The 22796-nt window shown below is 46.6% G+C and overlaps 1 protein-coding gene across 3 annotated transcripts in view; it reads right to left on the reverse strand.

Moving 5' to 3' along the window:
* DYNC2H1 (dynein cytoplasmic 2 heavy chain 1) overlaps positions 1 to 22796 on the reverse strand; it is a 3314293-nt gene that overhangs the window by 1744872 nt on the left and 1546625 nt on the right. For all 3 annotated transcript variants that reach the window (XM_069639013.1, XM_069639012.1, XM_069639011.1), the window contains exon 44: positions 15363 to 15514. In XM_069639013.1, coding sequence (XP_069495114.1) covers positions 15363 to 15514 — 152 coding nt within the window. The remainder of the gene's footprint in view (positions 1 to 15362; positions 15515 to 22796) is intronic.

The raw sequence follows: 22796 nt of genomic DNA on the forward strand, positions 1-22796 counted from the left end.
AAGTAGTTCATCACAGCCGGTGACTCGAGGGGAGAACCGATAAGAACTGGGCTGTGTTGATCGAGAATCGCAAAGTGGCAAGTTTGAACCAAGTTCAATGAACTATGAAAGAAACGTAAAAGTGTTAAGGGGAAACCAGCTGTCGAGCGGAACCAGCGCCACGTGGGTGCTAACTCAAGAGACTCTGATTGATCCCCATCTGAGAGAAACCACTCTGAGATAAACAACAGATACCATAAGGCCATAGGAGGGCCATCGAAAAAGGTCAGAGTGGTCATACTGAGGGTCAATTGAAACCCCTGTACAATCGAAAAAAAGTTTGATCTACAAACTGTGTGAAATAAAGGGAAGTCAATTCCGCAGTGAGAGGAAACAAAGTAAGCAAATCCCACCAACATTTAACTGTGTAAATGAGACAGCAAGAGCGAACCCGACTGAGGGATGCCAGTGAGTAAAAGAGACTGCAAGAGTGAACCTGACTAAGGGATGCCAGTGAGAAGGTGCAAAGTCTAAAGTCTCGAGAAACAGTGTGTTGACAGACGTGAACCTGGCCGAAGGATGTCCACTATGAACTGTTTGTTTATTTATAAAGCGCTCCGCACTCAAGGGTATCTGGGCGAATGAAAAACATTTAAGAAACTAAATGAAGAGAAATCCCACTAAAGAGAAGAGAAAGTCGTAGTGAACCCAGAGGAGGGTTGCTGAGGTGAAGAGGGGTCTGAGCCTGACCAAGGGAGATCCAGGGGTGAAGCCATCACCAAAGTACTGGCAGACGAGAGAGGTCCGAGCCGAACAAGGAAGATCCAAGGGTGAAGCCATCACCCTAGTACTGGTAAAAGCAAGATGGGTCTGAGCCCGACCAAGGGAGATCCAGGGGTGAAGCTATCACCCAAGTACTGGCAGACGAGAGAGGTCCGAGCCGAACAAGGAAGATCCAAGGGTGAAGCCATCACCCTAGTACTGGTAAAAGCAAGAGGGGTCCGAGGCCGACCGAGGGAGATCTGGGGGTGAAGCCATCATCTAAAGCTCATTGAGAAAAGAACAGAGATGTAAACTGAGGAATACGATAAGTGAGGGGTCAGTGCCCAGAAGAGGGGGACCCAGGGGTGAACCATTATCACCCTAAGGAACTTTAATTTGGTTGAAGGAACTTTTGTTTTATTATTTTGAACATGTCAGGCCTTCGAAGGCAAGAAACTTTCAAAGTGAAACGAGACTTAGCCATCGACAGCCCTAATAGCTGAAAGCTGAACTATCATCTTGTGCTGAGAAAACTGGAGAATGTGCTGTGCTCCACAATCCCACCTTATCCCGTGCTCAAAACGTGGGTAAGGGAGACCCAGGCTACCGCATCCTGACATATTATTTGTGAACACTTTTTTTTTTCTTAAGAAATATCCCACACCCTTTTTGTTGCAAGGTTTGACAATAGGTTTCTTACTATAGGCCTTTTTATTTTGACATGATGCCACTAGGACTGCCTTATTTTTCATTTGATGGACGGCGCTTGCTCCGATCTTAGATTTAGGTTTAGATTAGGTGTTTTTCCAACCTGCATACTGCATTCATTGTTCAATAAACACCATTGAAGTGTGATCACTTGTGTCTGTCTTACTTGTTGCCACGATGTGTTCCTTACAGTACCCACAAGGGGTTCAGTGATCTCTGGACCCAGGATAATAATTTTGCTACTTACCTGTGATTTTATTTTATATACATTTTTAAAGTCATGCTCTGCAATTTGTCCAAAGGTAAATGTAGTTTAAAGCTATTGCTAATGTTGGTTAAATAGTAAATATTCTTCACTTAAATATATTGCTGAAGTAACTGTTAAAATGTCTTCTGAATTCTTGGAAGCCTTTAGCTATGGTTGGGAAATGTTTCCTACCCTCCATGGCTATGCATATTTACCACATGTGCATTTGTATTATCTTTAATACTATGCCCACATGGGTCCAAATGAATGTGGAGTGTAGGCCATAGGGATCGTTATACTATTCATCCTGCTGGATAAAAATGTATACTTCCCTTTTTTCCATCCCCTACCTATATGGGTTAGGTTCTGACCACCATGTCTATGGCCTTCCATACATACACCAGGGTGGGTTGTGTCTTTAGGACACTGTGCTGTATTGTGCAGGTTCATAAGGGGCTTTACATTCTTGTTAGTTTATGTGGTGTCCTTGTTCTCCCAACCCCAATAATGTATGATGGATGTGTTGCTGTGCTAGTGGGCCCATATCTCGACAGTGCAGTAAGGAGAGTCTTAAGACCTTTAATGATTTTTATAATATACTGGGTATCTTTTTAATACATTATACCATACATACTGATTTGAGATGATAGTTCTCTTGTGTGACTTAATAAAGTATATAGATTTCAGTACATTAGTGTAGTGTATTTTCTGTCCCAGGGATTTAAACCCGGAACAACGATAATCCAGACAGCAAAAATTAAGAGTAATTGGTCTTTCCAATTTTGGCCATGGGACTAGACTCAGCCAACATTTATGGCTTGTACGGCGACCAATATACCCCGAACTTTTGACACGATTCTGTAATATAATCTTGGGTATCTTCCATTATATACCGTCTCTTTCTCCTCAGCGGTTCTGCAGAAACCATTATTACTAACGGTCATCCCAGCCAGCCGCGACACTCTGTGACACACCGCGACTTTACTGGGCAGTCCCGAGCATTCCCGCTCTGCCAATACAGCTACAGCTCACGCAGCAGCACAAACCAATAGGGTAAGCTCATTCGACCTTAGGAGGCGTTTCAGCTTCGTTACTGTAGACCAGACACACCGAAACTTAGACCATAGCTTAAACCGTGTTCCTTGGCTTTTTCCATCTGACTAACAGCTCGTACAGGGTGGACTTTTTGGTTAACTTCCCGCATTGGCAATACACTACATCATGGGAAGTGCTCCTTGACAGGACGTCTAACTGCATCCCGTGCTCCTGATTTAAAGCATTTGTGTGTGCAGTGCAGCTCGCAGCCAACGGTAAGCGGTTTGCACGCACTGGATAATTGAAATTTTGGAGTTGTGTGTATGCTGTTGGGGAATGGCCTCAAGAGCGTTCGGTTTCGTAATGGTTTCAGCATGCTGCTCTGACACTCTGGGCCCCCTTTAGGGAGTACGCTGCTACTTGGCCTTTATTAACATGGAAAGTTACGGGTAATCCCTCCTCCCATTCGATGTACCTAGACACACGCGGTGGGCAATTAGCGACTCTCCTCTACCCCCGATTTGTGGGCTTTGGGAGCTCACCCCCTTCTTTGTTTCTCACGCTTTGTGTTCTCCTGTCGACAATAGCCCGATGGGCCTGTTAGTTGCCCTATTGTGTATAGGCACGGTATTAATACCACAAATAGCATTCTCATGTTGATTATAGGAAATGTTTGAATTTGACAAAGGGTAAATTTCCCCTTTTGCTTTATTGTTTTCAGGCAATCCGTGGTGAATTTAGCAGCCACGCCTTGGACACATCACCAACCCGATATTAAGCATCCTGTGGTCCGTGAAGTGTTCTTTAGTTACACTAAAACACGTGTTCATGAGAAAATTTATCGTGCTCTTTATAGTGACAGGATACTTATCCTGTCACGTTTTAGCAGAATTTGCACATTGTCAATAACAGTGTCTTGTTTGTTACTTGATATTGACAGTCCCTGATGAATTTCCATGCACAACCCTTGCCCTTTATTTTGGAAAGAAACACGTTGGAATGATTTGTATGTATGTGGATGAATGAGCAATGGTGAGTCTGTATGGATTGTTAGATTCAGTGTACATGCGTATTTGCACAGCACATGACATTTTTAGGCCATTGACCCAATACTCTTGACCTATTGTTTTACTGTCTGTAACATCTTTTGCACTGTCTGTTTATGATTCTTTCAATTGTGTATTTTCACCTTGTGTTGAAACTTTATGGTGCATACTGGCACCTTGTTGAAATTAGTTAAAATTATGTAAAACTATTTATATTTGTTAATAAAATTGTTTATATATCTTCCCGGATTGGGGGATGTGGCCTAACAGCCATGGAGTAGGCAGCTCTTCCCGTGAGCTCCTATACATCCGACGGTATTCCGGACGCGCAAGCCTGAAAAAGGAGGCTGAAACTATTGAAAATAGCATATGCGGCTGTCGGAGCAAGTGGAGCGCAGGTTGAGCGCATGCTGAGGTGAAACGGAGGAACAAGCCCCAAGATATAGCCACATGAACGAAGAGACGTGACCCGAGGTGGATGACCCCAAGATGGCGGATGTGGGAGAACAAAGGGATGAGCCAGAGCATCAGAGATACCGAAGATCGTGTGGAATCGGTCTGGAGCTGCCAAACAGGAACGCACTAAAGGCGAATGACTGGCCTGCTACAAAGTCTACGAAGCTAGGTTACATTGTGGCGAGTCCGCTGCGGAGACCCGGCGCTGGGGCCTGCCGGCAGTGGATGAGGACGGCGCACCATGGCCGGGCCGGGGAGGCGAACTCAGCCCTACATAGATGCAGGGAATGACCCGCGGATAAGAACACCGGCGCCAAGGAGCAGCGCCATCAGTTGGGAATGGTGAGGTGAGAGCGAGCATGTAACGTAGCCAGGGCGCGGTTACAGGGGATCAACAAGGATCCGGGCCAGGTGTGCGCCTCCGTGCTAGAGGCGGCAAAGTGGGAGTGCGCGCACTGCAGGTATATATGCAGAGGCATTAAAGTCGGGAGTGCGCCAGGGTTATGGCCAACTGTGGTACATACTTGTAGATGGACAGGAACGAATATCCAGGATTAATCATGCGGCAGGATAAGTGAACCACGGACCATAGTACTGCTGCAGGGCACCACGCATGCAAGGGCAGTGCCCCCCGGCGATTTAGTAACATTGTTATAAAAAACAAGATAACACCCCTGCAAAGGTCCATGTGATAAAGACACCAATTTAGAGTAGCTATAAGGATGGCACTGTGACAGGCGCACACTGGGTAACAGCGGCCCATACAGGAGACATTGCTTGGTATACGCAGGCAAGGACTTGGTACAGCAGGGCAAAGGCCCCCTAAGTGACAGAGGGCCATGCCACGACGGAAGCATGCCAGCAGGTCTGAGAGGAAGTAAGCTAGGGTCACAGTTGGGGTGAAATGAAGGAAGGTAACCCCATGGCAGAGTGCTGGGAGCCTCAGCAAGGCCCCTAGCCAGGGACAAATAGCATTTAACCCTCTGGCTGGCAAAACAACACACCTGCCCCTAAGTAGGGACCGAATCAAACAACAGGGGAAACAAGAACATCATCTGGGCAGGGAAGGCACGCAAGGAGGACATAGCAGGTGAACATTAAGACGATAACGGCACAGATGCTCAGGATGTTTGCTGTGGCCCGGCTATGGTGAGGCGGCTGCTGAGTGACTGAACGGGGGAATGGAGCCACTGAATCTGGCGCGGAGGAGTACTGGAACGGCGCACAGGCTGTGTCACGGGAGGCCTTCGGCCACAGGAAGCAACTGCGAGGAGGCACAAGACCTGCGTGTTGCACGACACGGACGTTGGGGTTAAACCAGAGCAGAAAATGTCAGTGAGAGGCAAAACCAAGGGCAAGCAGCCCACAATGAATATCTTTGCTAAACCACAGCAGTCCCCCACCACCCCAACGCAGGGTACGGCTGCTGCGTCTGCAGCAGTAGCATCGTCAAGCGACAACAATTTGATCCTAACGGCCATTATGGAACTGAAGGCCTCATTGGGAACAACAATGGCAGAGCTGAGGACTGTGCTCGAAACGAAGATAGATGCGGTTGGAATAGAGGTCAATCTGCTGAGGCAAGACGTGAGAGCACTTGCGGAGAGAACTAGTCGTCTGGAGAGCGCAGTGAAAATCAACACAGACACTAGCGCAAACAATGCCAAGGAAGTCCACATAGTAAAGCAGCAGGTGGCAAACCTGGAAAACCGAGCAGAAAAAGCTGCGGGGAGAGCGAGACGCAATAACATACGCGTGGTAGGCCTGCCGGAGGGGGAGGAAGGCCAAGACCCCCACGGACTATGTGGAGAACATGATCATACAAGAAATAGGAGCAAGCAAGCTCTCCCAGGGGTTCGCAGTTGTACGTGCACATAGGGCCCTGATGAGGAAACTGCAACCCGGAGCCCTCCCCGCCCCCCCCCCCCCCAAGGGCAATTATAGCAAAGATCCCTAATTACAGGGACAGAGAGAAGATCTTGGAATTCTTCCGGAAAGGAGGGACGGTAACAAGAGCGTCTGCGACCATGACTGCATACCCAGATTACACCATGCTGGTACAGAGACAGTGCTACAGCTATGTGCTGATCAAGTCAAGACTGCGCACAGCCGGATTGAAATACATGCTCTTGTATCCTGCAAAACTCAAGATTTTTCACAAAGGCAAGGCGCACTGTTTTGACACCCCGGAGGCTACGGCGGCATGGCTGGACGCAAACGGCTGTCCGGAACAAGATGAGGAGCGAGGCCGAGATGAACACGATAAGTGATTATATAGCCATGTATGATAAATGGCGGGCAGGGGGAGTGAAGATGGCAGAAAAGAGAACGATGGCATGGCCAGCAGTTATAGTGATGGGACATTGTAACATGAGACATTTGAATATGTGGGACTGGAATATAGACAGTGCAATGCAATATGGACGGCTTTAGGCGCGCTTGACTTGATTAGAAGAAAGGAGCAACGGGACGGAGATACCCTACCCCCGAGAATTAGAATAGTAGGACTGCCACTAGGGCGATATCTCCCTGTTGAGCCGCGAGTGCAGCAATAGCCGAAAAGGGTGAGATGCAGGGGTGCCTGAGATCCAGGGATGGAGCTGGGCAACAGTTGGGGAAGGGTAAAGGGGATAGGGAGTTGAAGGGTGAGTTTGGGCAGGGAGGGGATGGGGGAGGTGGGGGAAGTTGGGGAGTATGATGGGGTTGGGAAGGGAGGAGGGTGGGGTTAGAATGGTTGGGGGAAGTTTAAGTTGGGGTACGAGCCTACACTAGTGGAGGGACAAGCGGGAACCTAATATGCTATGGGAGACCTTAAAGTAGTCACCTGGAATGTTAGGGGGCTCAATAGCTATTTAAAAAGAAATAAGGTTATGATGTACCTGCGCAGGCAGAAAATAGATATAGCTTTGCTGCAAGAGACTCACCTAACGCAAGAAAGGCTGGAGGTAGTCCGAAAGAAGTGGAAGGGGACAGTTGTGGGCGCATCATATTCAGTTTATGACAGAGGGGTGATTACCTGGGTTGCACCACATGTCTCGTTTCAGTTGCTGCACTCTACGGTTGAGCCAGACGGGAGGATGGTAATAATAAAAGGGGTTGGTGGAAAAATAGGAAATATGTATTATAAACACATATGCCCCAAACCAGGATACAGCGTCATACTTTAGAACTTTATATGGTAAACTCAGCGTGAGCCTCGGGGGGGGGCGGTGATTTGGGGAGGAGACTAATTGTGTACTAAACCCGAAAATAGATAGATCTGATACCAAAATAGATAGGCCCACCCCAGCTGCCAGGATGTTGCAGTCTCCGTTAGTGGATCTCGGGTTAGAGGATGCATGGAGGTCACACCATCCACAGGAGACAATATTCGCACTATTCAGACCCTCAGAACCTACACACCAGACTGGATTATGTGTTCGTCACGCATGAACTAATGACAGAAATAGCGCAGGCAGAATACAAAGCGAGGGTCCTCTCAGACCATTCGCCGTTGATACTAGAATGGCAATATCGACCCCTGAGAGCGAAGATACCGACATGGCGCCTCCGGGCAGAAGCGTTGAAAGATACTATTTTTAGGGCGGACATGAGAGAGGAAATAATACGCTATATTAAGGCTCCAGCAGAAATGTGCAGGATACTGGGAAAGGTTGTGCAACCTTAACTATAGAAAATATATAGCGAGGCAGCATGCAGGGGGGGGGTGGCGGGACAAACCAGGGAGAGTCCTGGCATGGTTATACAAAAGCGAGACTCCTAGATCCACAATCAGAACGATATCGACGGATGATGGTGGTATAGTAGACACTCAAGAGGGAGTTAATCAGGAATTCGTAGATTATTACCGTATCCTGTACAGAGATACGGAGGACAGCGATGGCAAGGAAATAAGGGAAACACTGGAGGATATTGGATTGCCGCAAATCAGCTGAGAAGAGCAAGAGGAGCTAAATGCACCGATCACTCTAGAGGAACTGGAAGAAGTAGTGAGGCAACTACCCACTAGTAAGACCCCGGGGTCTGACGGACTCCCCAGCGAATTTTAGAAGATGTACAAAAAGGAGGTACTCCTCCCTCCCCCCCGCTCCTAGAGAGAAGTTGGAAGACTACCAGAGTCCCTAAGAGAGGCGATCATCATACCACTCCCCAAACCCAATAAGACGGGTTGTGAGTGCGGCTCCTACAGACCCCTGTCGATGTTAAACCAGGACAGCAAAATATTGACGGTGGTCCTGGCAAACAGGATGAGGAGAGTTATTAATAAACAAATACACTCTGACCAGACAGGCTATGTCCCCAATAGGAACATATCCAACAATGTTAGGCGACCCCTCCGAGAGCAAAATTGAAGTGTAGGGAGAGATAGGAAACAGAATTGGCAAAAAGTTTGATGATAGAGAGTGGAAAGACATAACATTATACCATGGGAAGGTTTCTAGAAATGCCAGGCTACAACTATTACAACTTTATATTACGCAAAGAGCATACCCTTAAAATAGCTGCCATTGCAAAATTTAACGGGAGGGAGGGGTTCTGGAGTGGTGTGACGTACAAAGCGGCCCAACGAGGGATCGAACTTGACATTCAGACCCCAGAGGCTTGCATACTAGGCCGATTTAAAAGGAGTGCCAAGGATAACTGCTGAACAAGATCAAAGATCTGATGTACATAATGGCCAAACGCAGCTTAGCCATGAGGTGGAACGACGCAAAGGCACCGAGTTTAGCTAGATGGTGAGGAGTTTTAGAAAATTTGTAAAAGCAGTAACTGGAGTATGGGAAAAGGCGTTGGGAGAACAAAAATTGGACTTGGGTATAGACATCAAACGGTGGATAGCCCTAACTGTGACTTTGCTCACACGAGATGAAGGAGTAGTGGCCACACAGGCTACATTGGAAGAGGTAGATGCAGTGTAAGTGTAATGATATCTTGTGGATGCTATGCCCAGGCTGAGTTTGGGGGGGGGTGGGATAGTATTAAGAGAAATATTGGTAACTAATATGATAATATGACACTGTATTGGTGTGTGGTTTGTTGTTTGCTGTTAAAAGAAAATCATACAAATATTTTACAAAATAAATTAAAAAACTAGGATGGCCTCCAAAACTCTGTCCACCAGGAAAGATTTAACATGGACCAGAGATCCATGTTAACATGCAGCATAAGTGGGTAACCCTGCACATGTTTACCAAACAATATTACCTCAGCACTCTGAAGGTACCACTTTGAGACCTCAAGGCCCTACTAGCCAGACCCAAAGACCCCTCAAATACCTAGCAGATGTTATCTAATTGAATGCCTGTGAGTAATGCAGTCATGGGGCCCACAGCTCCAGAAGAAGGGAACCCCACCCTTTCTAGTAGAGGTATTCTGGTTTTCCTGTGGCAATCCATTGTAGATTTAGAAAAACCTTATACTTTGCCTGCTTTTGAGATCCTTTTTCTGTGCCTTTGGTGCTGAAGGCCAAAAAACGCTGAATAGATCACTGAATTCCCTTTGTACGGTTAATACAATATTTTAATTTCCTCTTGAAGTTGCATTGCTAGGGACCCCTAGGATCATTTTACAATGTTGTTTTGGGTTCACTAATAGGTCCTGGGGCATACCAGTACTGGAGTGGTCATCTCCCTTTGATTACTTTTTTTTAATTTTACTGTTTGCAGCATAAGCCATCTTACACCTAGTGCTGTGAGGACACTTTGTGTCCCCGTCTCTTTGGTCCAAGTAGCATTTTTGCTACTTTCCAGGCATTCACTGAACCAGCTGGTAACAGTTGTTACCTTTTGACCTATTTTCTGGATGCATTATACCAAGTTGCCTTTTTAGCTGTGATAATGGACTTAAGGGGAACCACCATATATTCAAAATGGCCTCTGTATGTGTTTTAGTCATGTTCAAGACGGTATATATCCTTTGTTTGCCATCATTTTACAATGTCCCCATTCTTAATGCACTTTGGCTGGCTTTTTGCTTTAAGCCCACAAAGGTGCTCCTTTGTGCGTGTGCTGGTTTAGAAAGCTGTCTCACTAGTCTCCGGGGATCTGTCATCCAGGTGGCCAGGACACGGCCATCGCTACTGGATCCAGTTCATAGGGGTGGACCAGTGCGAGAGGATCACCTGGATGAGGTGGAAGTGGAACACCCAAGAGTGAGACGCAGTATCCCCTTCCTTACAACACCTTTTCCCCATCCTGCCCAGTAGGATATTTAGAAACGCTACGCCCCCCTTTCAAACACGAACACTTTCTCACACCGTGAGCGACAACAGACTAATACCAGAGCTGTTTACCTGAAATGTGCCAACACAAGATTCAGGCAACTGCCGACAACTAGACACACCAGACTGCCCTTTGCCTTCAATAGGGATAAAAAGGCAGAGCACGAGAGCACACATCCTGAGCAAGGCCAAAAGCATGAGGAAACGGCTATTCCAGGGCGGCAGTTCAAACGGAGGAGAAAGGCGGCTAGACATGAAAGGACGTAAAGGAGAGTGTTGCCCTTGCCCTTTTCAACCCAGACCCGCAAAGCCTCCAACTAAGGAAACATAAGACCGGGAATCGCAGCTGGCAAATGGTGTGACGGATGTCAGCGGTACATGGAACCCTCCCGCACTGATAGCCAGGGCGGGGAGACGCGGTTGCCATCGAGGTACCGTCCTTGACTCCAGCGGTAAAAGAAACACCAACGAGTTCAGCACAGCCGGTGAGTCGGAAGAACCTGATAGTCGACTGGACTGTGTAAGGCTCAAGGTTGCAGTGGCAACATTAAAAAGATAAATAGACAGAGGTTTTTGTTGTTAACAAACTCGTTACAAGAGATAGAGTGGTCCAGCGCCATGTGGGCACTCATCAGAAGGTCTCTATTTGGTACCCCTCTCCTGAATAAAGAGAATGTGAAAACACAAACATTTTGAAAACTACAAGTACCAAGAGGCCATAGGGAAGGACCGGCGTGAGGTGTCAAGGTGGTCATACAAGGGTTAAGCCAAACCCCTTGTACAATCTTAAGTCCTTGAAACATTACAGAAGTTTTAATTATTGTAAAATAGTGAACCCGACTGAGGGAATTGTGAAACAGGCATTTGCTCCCGGGTTGGGGGGAACGCTGTGCGAACTGTGTTTTTTTTGGTAAAGCCCACACTTGCCATAAGGCTAACAGAGTGACCAGGTGAGACATGATCACCCTTTGGAAGTGTCTGTTTAAAATTGGCAAGTCCTTTGGAAGGTCTGAGCCCGTATGAGGGGGACATAACATGAACATTGTGAGATTGTTTAAAAAGACATTGAGACTTTTGAATATTACAAATGAGGAGATTGTGATTGAAAGGCGGTAGTGAACCTGACTGAGGGACGTCAAGAGAAAGCATAGGAAAGTAAATCCCACTCTGTGAAGAAGCTAAGTGAACCTGAACCTGTATGAACCTGACTGAGGGATGTCCACAGTGAGTGGTTGGTCTGAGCCCGACTGAGGGAGGTTGATTACTGGGAGAAGGATCGGAGCCTGGCTGAGTGGGTTCCAAGGGTGAAGGGTAATCACCTGACGTGAAGATTAACAGAAGAAACTTTTGTTTTGGCATATCAGGCCCTCTGAAGCAAGAGACTTTGCATTAGAAAAGACTTGGGTAAAGAAGGCCCCGATATAGAGAAAAGGAACTGTAAGCTCGTGCCAGAGAAGCCCAGGAGTGTGCTGTGCTCAAGAGTCGCACCTTGTCCCGTGCTAAAAACGTGGGGAAGGGAGACCCTGGCCATAACATCCATTTTGTGAACACTTCTTTCTTTTCTTGTGAACATTATCCCTTACTAATTTGTAGCATAGCAGTAAGGATTGGCAATAGATTTTCTTAGTATAGGCCCTTTTTTATTTGACTAGACTCTACTAGGACTATATTATTATTTGATGGTCGTAGCGTGCTCCTATCTAAGATTTAGGTTCAGATAAGGTGTTTATCTCACCCATTTTACAGTTTAATAAACACCCTTGAACTGTGATCCCTTATGTCTGTCTTACTTTGATAACATGCCTTCCTTACAGCTGGCAGAAAGTAGGTAGGGGGTTGTCTGCTCCCAATCCACATTCTGGGAGGTTGGGCGTCCACTATTGGACAGTCACCTCCCCGTTTGAATGTTGCAAAGTGTCCTTATTGGAGGGCTGGGGTCCCCCTGGCCCATTTTGCTGTTCATTAGGAGACCAACTGGACAAATGAAGCAAGCCGGCCCTGGAGCTGGACCCAGGAACCAAGTCAGACCTGGAGCTAAAGAGATCCGAAGAAGATGACCAAGGGTTGGCAGAGGACTCCTGCAGAAACCAGCAAAGGCTTAGTTTAGTACTATCCTGGGCTGGCCCAGGGCTGTGGTGTCTAGGACAGTACTTCTGTGGGTTCTCCTTGTAAACCTTAGGGGTGATAGCTGCTCATCCTTTTGCTGGAACTCGCCTTAAGTCCCTATTTCACTTGTTGCATTTGCCCTGCATTTACTTCAGTACGTCAGCCTGCACTAGCTGAGTGGGCCCTCTTTGACTACTCGCCTGTTCCCTCAGGAACCTTTTGGAACACCTAAAATAAAAGGGTACCAGAGACTTGGTACAGGCTAGGGCTGGACTCAATATGTTTTAGTATATTGTGCTGGTGTCTTTTACTTACACGCCCAATGTATTGATATGCTATTAACATCTGTTTTCCATACTTTGGTGAATGCATTTATTACCTAGATAAAGGTTTGGGATTCTAAAGTAGTGTGTAACCCATAGCGGGTTGTCTAACTGTGTGTTTCATATATGTACTGAAGTATTTTTACTTAACATGAAATACTTAAAGTGTGTCTTGGTGTAATTTGTAATAAATGTGTGTTATTTTGTATAACTTAACTGTGTTGGCCTTTTTCTTATCAAGTCTACTAAGTGTGAAATGTACTACACAACAGTGCCTCTTCCTCTGTAGTTGAGCCTTGCTGCTTGGTCAACGCCACTTAAGAGAGTTGCTTTGCTCAACAGGATTTGTGAACAACCTTGCTAACCCTAGGATGGCTTTTCCAAGTCCTACCCAAGGAAGTGACTTTGAAAATCCCTCCTAGCACGTATGAATGAAACTGACTCTGGTTAAAGGGCAGCGTTTGTTTTACTTCAATGGGACCTTGCTTATGCACAGAGGGGTTTAGGAGAGGGGAATCCACACAAGTTCGCCCTGTGACTGTCCCCTGACATGCAATGAGGACCAAGTGAGGGTGGCAAGGGGAACCTACACAACGCCACCCAGCCCCGCATCCACTGACTGGGGGAGGTACCCGGCCCAGGTCATCCCCTTGGAGAGACCTAGAGCTAGGCACGGGACTTTGTTGCACATCCTAAGGTGTAAAGCAAACAAATGATTAGCAAGATTTCATGTGAGAAGAAACCCTTGACAAATAGTAATGGCAATAGTTACATTGTACAACCATTCAGGGAAAGCAGTTCTACTAAAAAAAATAGAGATCCACCCTTTTTGTAAGTATCTCGCTTTAAAATACAGCGCGATTCTATACTGATAAAATCCCACCAGGAACTTTAGATGATGAACATCTGTCCAGAGTGTAGGACAAGTCTCAGTTTAGTGGCGATAATCACGGATCATGTGACAGTGTGGGAGTATATGGGTCATGCCGTGAATTTCTTAGGGCCGGCATTTCAGCCACATGTCTTCCTAATAGCAGTGGTTTTGGACAAAAAAGTTCTAACAAGCGTTCCTGTCTGTTGCCATGTGCCACAGCCCTCTTTATTCAGGGGATCTTGTTTCCCACCAGCCATGTGCGGGGTCAACTTGTGGCAGGATCTATATAAACCATGCATTTTTATGAGACCATGCTCCACAAGTGGATCTTGGTGCAGGCAGCTTTCTGAGGACCCTTGAAGATTAACTGACCAAAATATACTCGCTCACCTCTGCTTTTGGTTATGTTTTAGTTTTGTCATTTGGAATTGCTACTTCAGAAGTTTCCTTCTTATTGAGTGGACTCTTGGAATCTTCTGTCCTGCTTTTTGCCTTTTTTCGTTTGGGCTATTAGGTGGTGCTTAAGCACCACCTATGAGCAGAAACTCTTTTATTAGAGTACAGATAGGGTGAAATGGCTTATGATGAGGGACACAAAGCCTGTAGGTGTTTGGCTATTAACCCACCCATTGATTGACCATGGCCATGCTAATCCCAATGGGCATTCCCACCATGTTCCTTCCCCTCTTTTTATCCCAAATCTGAACTGGGGACTGCCCCAGCCCACCAAGGGTAAGATCTCCACCATTGAAACTGGAGGGGCTGCCCACTCCTTGACAGCACATTGCCACACATTTGCCCAGCAACACACATCCCCTGAGTTGTATGTGAATTTGGACAAGACAGTAGCAACCCACACATCTGGCCAGGATGCACACTCTGCCCGGGAAATAGAAGCCGGCACCCAGGAAAGGGCTTACCATATATGGCATTTCCTGGCCTGAGAAGGCAGGAAGAAGACCAAAGGACAAGATGGCCAAAGGACACAGTGTAAAACATGTAACACGTCAGCTTTGAGTATATGGTACTTAAAATTCAATTGTGCAGTAACACACAAAAGTGCACACAGTGAATATGAAAAACAAGGTAGAAAAATACCAGCTGCCATCATCTCGTCTTGGACACATCAAGAAATGTAACAAAAAGTGTTACAATGATGAAGGAAAAAGGATACAAAATGCCAATGCATCACTTCTATTTAAGTTGATGTGTACTACAATTAAACAACAAAAGCTTTTAAAGGGGACAGGGCCCCCTGCACATGTAGCCATAAGGGCTGACCAGTGCCACCAAAAGAGAGGAGCTGAGCAAGGAAGGTACATCAAAATTACTTGACTTGCCTCTGAAAGTTAGGACAGGGTCCAAGTCATAGCAAAACTACAATTAAACACCACAACAGCTTGTATAAGTCAGTGTAACTCTAATCCACAGCCAAGTATAATGGAAGTAGATCAGATAATGTTAACTCTGGGAGATTGTTGAAATGTACCATACTACATGAACACAGGCCTTTTAAACAATCGGCTCAGTAAATTAATAATGGTACTTAATCCAGTTGATATTGTATTGAATATAAACCAAGAAATTAAATCTTGCACATACTCACTCAATTGCACAAATGCGGACCACAGATGTAAATCTAGATGTGAGTTTATGTCTCCCTATTGTTCCACCAGCAGACATGGAAGTCACAATCTGGATATTTTCCAAGCCAACCCATTCCAGGTTTTCATCATAGAATCCATGGTACGTCAATACCTGAGAGAAAGGCATTAATACGATTAAGACAAAAAAGTCATATAATACAAAACACATATTACTTTCAAATTGATAGAGGCAATGAACGTCATAAGAGCTTTTTAACCTTATTCATCCCTTAAGGTTACAATTAGAGAACTGCATACAATTGGACAGCCCTTCATACTTTATCTCCCACAACCTGCATTATGACTCTCCTCATTGCAGTTTGCAGTCAGGCTTCCAAGAGTGGAACTGCTGAGAAGATTTTCAAGGATTACCTTTACCCAGGGCAACAGCCTGGTTCCCGGACAGACTTCTGCCATGTCCATCACTACACATGAATGGAAGCTGCGGTGCACACGCACTAAGTCTATGGAAGATTTGTGGTTAGAGTGCCCTTCATCAGTGTAAGGTTTGACAAGAACATCTAAAAAAGTGTTCTGCCTGCAATAGTCAGTCTGACTAGGACAGCTCAGACTCAAAGTATCACACTAACCGGGTCTTCAACTACCATAATGTTTAACGCTTACTGTTAACACAGCTTTACCACACCCACTGACCTTAATAATGGGCTAGCACACCTGACAAGAATGGGAAGCCGAACCTCCATTAAAGGTAGTTAACATTGACAGAGCGACAAGCCTGAACCCTTATGTAGTTGTAGCAGGCTGACACAAAGGTGCAATAAGTCCGGACACTTCTATCTAGAAAAGACAACACACTGATGCACTGAAAAATATATACTTTAATTATGATAGAAAACTAGAGCTCTATCGCATAAAATAAATAGTATATTGTAAAAACAGCAAATGTCCTTAAAGATGCTCTTCTGCCCACTGCCTTTATGTGGGCACGCTATCTTAGGAAGGCACCCAACATAAACTAACAGTGGGAGGGGAGATCAAGGGAACTGCCCATCCTAATCCAGGAGGTAAGCTCCCCTATAGACCTGCATATTTAAGCACAGTATCCTATTAACACAACCCACACCTGTCATGTATGGTAGGTCTTAGACCAAGGGTCAGGACCGAACACATATAGGCAACGGCTTAGCAGAAAAGGTAACCAGACATTATGACTCACAGTAAAAATAGTCTAAAAATCCCGACACCCGTCATCAACACTCCAATTCTGCCCCTCTAGAGCATAGTACTAACTATAATAATACAAATTCACACATGATAATTAAGCATATTGATAGAGGGTAGAAAACACTTCAGAACCACAGCCAAAGGCCAACAAGAATTCAGGATACATTTTCCTTCGTAAAAAAACTTCTGAGAAAAATATCCAGTCACCAAAATTAGCTAGAGCATAAACTCACAATGAGATAAGTGCAGGCATGAATTAAAAAATATATATACAATCAGTGGTAAGTCCTAAAATTCAAGTTCTTGGTCTAGAGCTCACTAAACCCCTTGTGGATACAGGAAAAATGTTAAGGGGCAGGTAAGTATCCCTAGAGTCACTTTAGAAGAGCTCCAGGATAAGTAGAAAGTTTCATAGGAAATGTCACTGTCACGTGTTCCGCTTGTCAGGCTCCAGATGGAGAAATTACTTAGCAGTAATGCTATTTCTATGGATTCTTCCCCCCCGCAGATTCCTCCTCAGACAGATATCCCTTCCAGCGTCAGCTGGTCTGATAACTTTTCGACAGGGGCGTAGTACAACACGACCCCGCGGTTTGTCGATCTTGTGTGGACGTTGTGCTCGTCGAATCTGGACGCGACGTCGATCATCGTAGATATACTATGTAAGTATGCCCCAGTGCCTCTGGCACCACCCTATTTTCCCTCAAGCTCAGCCACTGTGTAGGGAGAATCTGGAGATTCGGTTGAAAACAATGAAGACTGCCTAAAAACTATAATTTAAACATGTTTATTTTTTTTTAGGTGAGGAACAGAACAGTCAGAAGCTGTAGAGAACAGCACCATTGTAAAGGCAGAACAAGCCTACTAAGACATTGCTAATATCCTCCTCTCCTAAGAGAAGGTTAGTCGTCAAAAACTGCAGGTACTTTCATAGCGGCGCTGGATGGGAGGGTGATGAGGAATCTGCAGGGGAAGAATCCATAGAAAGAACATAACCCCCAAGTAATTGCTCCTTCAATGGATTGCTTTCTACCGCAGATTCCTCATCAGATAGTCTCCCAAAGCAGTACCTCGTGCAGAGGCAGGATGAAAGTCCCTAAACCAGGAAATTCTGCAGACCCGCCCTTCCAAAACTGGCATCAGCGCCATGTGACACAACCAGGGAGTGATGTTTGGTAAAGGTGTGCAGTGACGACCATGTCACTGCCCTGCAGATGTCTCTCACCAGTACCTTCGTTTGCAGTTCCAAAGACACGGCCAGGGCCCTAGTGGAGTAGGCGTTGATGCCCATCGGTAGCTCTTTCCCTTGCTTCTGGTAACACCCCCGAGATACAGACAGTTATAAACCTGGAAATGGTCTGTTTTGAAACAGCCAAACCCTTTCTAGACAGGAAAAACACCACAAACAGCTGGTCATTCCTCCTGAATTCCACTGACTCGCTACATAAAAACTAGCAGGCCTTTTAGGGCCCAACCGGTGCAACCTTTCCTCTTCATTAGAAGGGTGAAGAGGCAGATAGAACATAGGCACGTCTATGCACTGGGACACCTGAAACTCTGGAATGACCCTGTGCAAGAAACCAGGCAGCACCTTGAGCAACACCTTTTCCTTGAAAAACCAGAGAAAGGGTGGTTTGCAGGACAACGCCTGCAGCTGGCTAACCCTTGTGGCAGATGTGATTGCCACTAGAAAGGCAGTCTTCATTGTAAGCAACCTAATGGGACAGGAGTGCATGGACTCAAAAGAAGCCTCATCAAAAAAGTAAGGACTAGGTTAAGGTCCCAGTCCAGAACCAAAAGAGGAACGGGCGGAAACTTATTTACAGGACTGTTTGGGAATTGGCCATCACTGGGATCGTTACGAAAGACCCTTGATCCGGAGACCTCTTGAAAGCAGACAACGCCGCCAAGTAACCTTTGACTGTTGCAACCTGCAGGCCTGATAAGGCCAGTGATAGAAGGAACGCCATCACCTAGGTGGTCGGGCAAGAGATGGAATCGATCTCGTGTTACCTGCACCACACCCCAAACCTTCTCCATGTGCACCCGTACAGCTATCTTATAGATGGCCTGCGTGCAGCCAGTAGAACCTCTTCTGAGAGGTCCCAGTCATCATACCTCATCTTCTCAAGAGCCACGCACGTAGATTGAGGGACTCCGGGTTCGGCTGCAGCACCCAACCTTCCGAATGGGATAAGCGGTCCGGTTGTCGAGGCAATCAAAATCATGGTCGTTTGGAACCTCCTAAACCTCCTGAGAACCCACGGGATGACAGGGATCGGGGGAAAAGCATAGTGGAGGCCGAGGTCCTACTCCACTATGAATGCATCTTGCAGTGCGCCTCTCACTGGGACGTCCCTCGAGCAAAACTGTATGCACTTCGTGTTGCACTCCGTGGCAAACAGTTCCATCGTCTGTGTACCCGACAAGCGAAAATCTCCTTGAGAACTTCCAGGCACACCTCCCACTCGTGTGAGACTGATCCCTGCCTGCTCAGAGCAGCCAAAAGCCCGTCCTGGCCCCCTCCAGATGAACTGCCGAAACGGAGATCTGGTTCTCTAACAGCCAGAACCACAGCTGCATCACCTCCCTGCAAAGGGCAAGGGACCACACACCTCCCCGCTTGTTCAGGTAGGGCCTGGCCACCCTATTTGTCAGTCATGATGCAGCTCCAGCCTGTTGATATGCCACTGGCTCTCCATTGGGAGTGCAAAGGCCGCTCACCTGCAGATCGTCACAGTGAGCACCCCAACCGTTCAGGACGCATCTGTGACCACCCAGACCTGGGGCCAAGGATGGCAAAACGGTTCCCCCGCCACCATGTTGTCTCAGCTGGCCCACCAAGACAGATAAACAGCCACCGACCTCAACAATCTGAGAATGTCCTTCATGGTGTTGAAATACTGGGACCATTGACCCCCCCAGTAGCCACTGTAGGGATCGCATTCATAACCTGGCCTCTGGCACTAGTAACATGCAGGAGGCCATGAGGCCTAAGAGGCGGTGGAAGGAGACCACTGGCAAGCTGTTGTGGATCTGGAACAGATCAACCATTTGCCTTATACTGGCGACTCTCTCCTCGGGGCGTGAGGGGTTTGGGGGGTGGGAGCATTCCCCTTTCCAGTGTCCAGCGCCACTCCCATGAACTGGAGCCTCTATGTTGTGTGTGACTTCTGATGGTTTAGGGAGAAGCCCAGCACCAAACGGATGTCTTCGAGATGAGACGAATGAGCAACAACTTTCCCAGGATCAGCCAGTCATCCAGATATGGGAACACATGAATGCCGGATCTCCAGAGATGAGCCGTCACTATTGCCATCAACTTGGAGAAGACCGTCGGAGCGGAGATCAACCCAACGCGGAGCTCATTGAATTGGTAGTGCTTGTCCCCTATGGGGAATCTCAAGTATCTCCTGTGCCTCTGGTGGATGTGCACAGGGAAATCTGCATCCTGCAGATCCAACAACACCAACCAATCCTGCAAGAATCTCTCGCAGCATCACCATTTTGAATTTGTCCTTCATCAGGAACTTGTTCAAGGCCCAAGGAATATGGGGACGTGGGCATAGAGGTGGATGGGGGCAGACATGTGTTATCGATGTATGCAGATGATGTGTTGTACGTGCGAGACCCCAAAGTGAACTTGCCGTATATGATGGAAGTGCTAGATAATTTGAGTAAGTTTACAGGTATCAAAGTGAATAAGAAAAAATTGTGCCTGTTCCCCTTGGCGGCTACTGCCTTCATGGAGACTGACACGCTGCCAGTCCTCCCCCTGCGCCGGTGCAAGACCACATTTAGATTCCTGGGTATTAACATCCACTGAGACCCCTCCCAAGAACACCCCTCCCCCTACACAATTAAATGAAGCAAGACAATTTCCTGTCTTGAAGCCTAGCAATAAACGTGAATTGTTTTCAGAGTGAAGATTGCAATTTCAAAGTGTAACATTTGTAACGTTTCCCACAAGCTTCTTGTAAGAATCCCACTGTGGTGTTGTTCACGTGCCAGTTTGTGCAATATAGCATATTATATTATATTACAGAGTCTGCATGTCACCAACAATCACTGCTTGCACATCATCAGAAGACTGCATGGCAAAACGTTCAACTGGTGTTTAGGGGGACAATGTCTGCACATTACCAAGTGGAAAGAAACGCTTGCACTAGTGCAAATTCTATGTAACACTGCCGATGATGTTCACTATCCATTTGGTGATGCTTTTATATATCATTAGCTATAAAATGGAAGAATGGAAAATGCAAAAGAAATTATTTTTCAGAATGAGTTTCTCCATGATCGGGTTCAGGCTTTCAAGAGACTTATTAAAGTATGTAAGTACTTGCAAAGCAAATTACAGGATCCTGTATGCTAAGCCATACCTATACTACCATTGAAAGCAGAGTGAGGGGAAAGATGGGTGCCAGATTTCAGAATGCAGGCTACACAGAATCACTGGGCTGTGTATGTGCCGTGCATGCTGGGGGTCGTAGTTTCAGTTGTGGGAGTGGCACGCTGGGCCTTTGTTGGGGAAATTTAGGTTGGGGCGGCTTGGATGGCGAGGGTGGGGATTTTTGGTTGGCAAAGGTTTGTACAACTTACTGGATTACCATGAAAGTGATTAGAACATCTTGCACTGAGAGATTACCCTACATATGCGCGCAATTAAACAATAAAAGAACATTTCTGTGTTTACTCCGGAAAAAACAGGTATCCGTGATTTTTTGAAAGGGCCAAACGGGAAAACACTGATAAACCCAGATTTCTGAAATGTTTGGAAAACACTGGAAAAACACCCCCAGAAGTAAAAAAAAAAGAAATCCCTAAAACAGGAAACCCTAAGTATAATACAGTGCATGCAAAGCCAGGTTTAGTTGCTTCCATGGGGTTCTGGAGTAAATTGCCCTTGTCATTGATGGGGAGAGTTGCACTGCTAAAAATTGTGGCGTTGCCGCGGCTCATGCACTGCTTCGGGAATGTCCCATATGACATACCGGGGTGCTTTTTCAGAGAACTGGATAAGGTATGCAGAGGGTTCCTGTGGAAGGAAGGGCGGCATAGGGTGGCTTTTCATACACTGCAGAGACCGTACGACAAGGGAGGGCTGTGGGTCCCAAATTTCTAACTGTATTTCCTGCCATGTCAGCTGTGGCACGCGGTGAAATGGATGGCAGACAAAACCACGATCGAGACAACGTTGCTGCAGCCCATGCTAAGGGGATGGCACCTGAGAGACCGCCTCTGGACCCCTGCGGGGACACAGATGGGGAACTGTTACTTGGTAAAACTGGGCATTCGAATCTGGCGCAGGGCTTGCAAGGTGGTTGGGATGGCAGACCCGCTTTCTCCGCAGACACCAATAGTGCCAGTGCTGTGAAACAGGGACAGTAACACGGTAGAGGCAAGGTGGGAGATGCATGGAGTAGTCACGGTGGGGGACCTGAGGGGTGAAGGGAGGTGGAAAACCTTTGAAGAACTACAGGATGGGACTGGGATACAGGCAGGCCAGTTCTTACTACACATTACGGTCATGGGATTACTCCGGGGAAGATGGCCTAATGCAACGGAAGGCGAAATTGAAAATGCAGATGTCGAGAAGATTCTTACAGCGGCAGAAGGGGGACATGAGGTAGCCAGAATTTATGATGTGTTACTGGGCTGCACTGCTCGGGCTGAACTGCATGGAAGAAGCAAATGTGAGAAGGAGTTAGGGAGGGCATTCGAAGAGGAGGAGTGGAGTGGGATTCAGAGATACCATAAGAAAGTTCGCAGAAATGCCAGATTACAATTGATACAACTGTATATTGTTCATGGGGTGTATCTTACACCGGCAGTGAAACAAGTGTGCCCCAAATGTAGAGAGGAGGAGGCGGGACTCGCACACATGTTTTGGCACATGGTTTCTGGGAGAATGTGGCTGCTAAGGTAGCCCAGGGAGGTATAGACCTAGATGTCACTAAGGCGGAGGCCTGCATGCTGGGACGATTCAAAAGGAATAAGAAAGACAAACAGTTGAATAAATGAAGAGACTTGAAATATATTACAGGGAAGCACAGCATGCCATGGGATGGAAGGATACGGGAGCACCGAGCATAGGCAGATGGTGGTGGGACCTGGAGAAGTGGTGTACATCTGAGACAGGGGTGTGGGAGAAAGCATCTAGGGTGCAATCAAAAGAGTCCGGAATAGGTTTACAGAGATGGATAGCG

Source organism: Ambystoma mexicanum, chromosome 7q (genome assembly GCF_040938575.1).
Source record: "Ambystoma mexicanum isolate Mex_15411 chromosome 7q, UKY_AmexF1_1, whole genome shotgun sequence".
Taxonomy (NCBI): Eukaryota; Metazoa; Chordata; class Amphibia; order Caudata; family Ambystomatidae; genus Ambystoma; species Ambystoma mexicanum.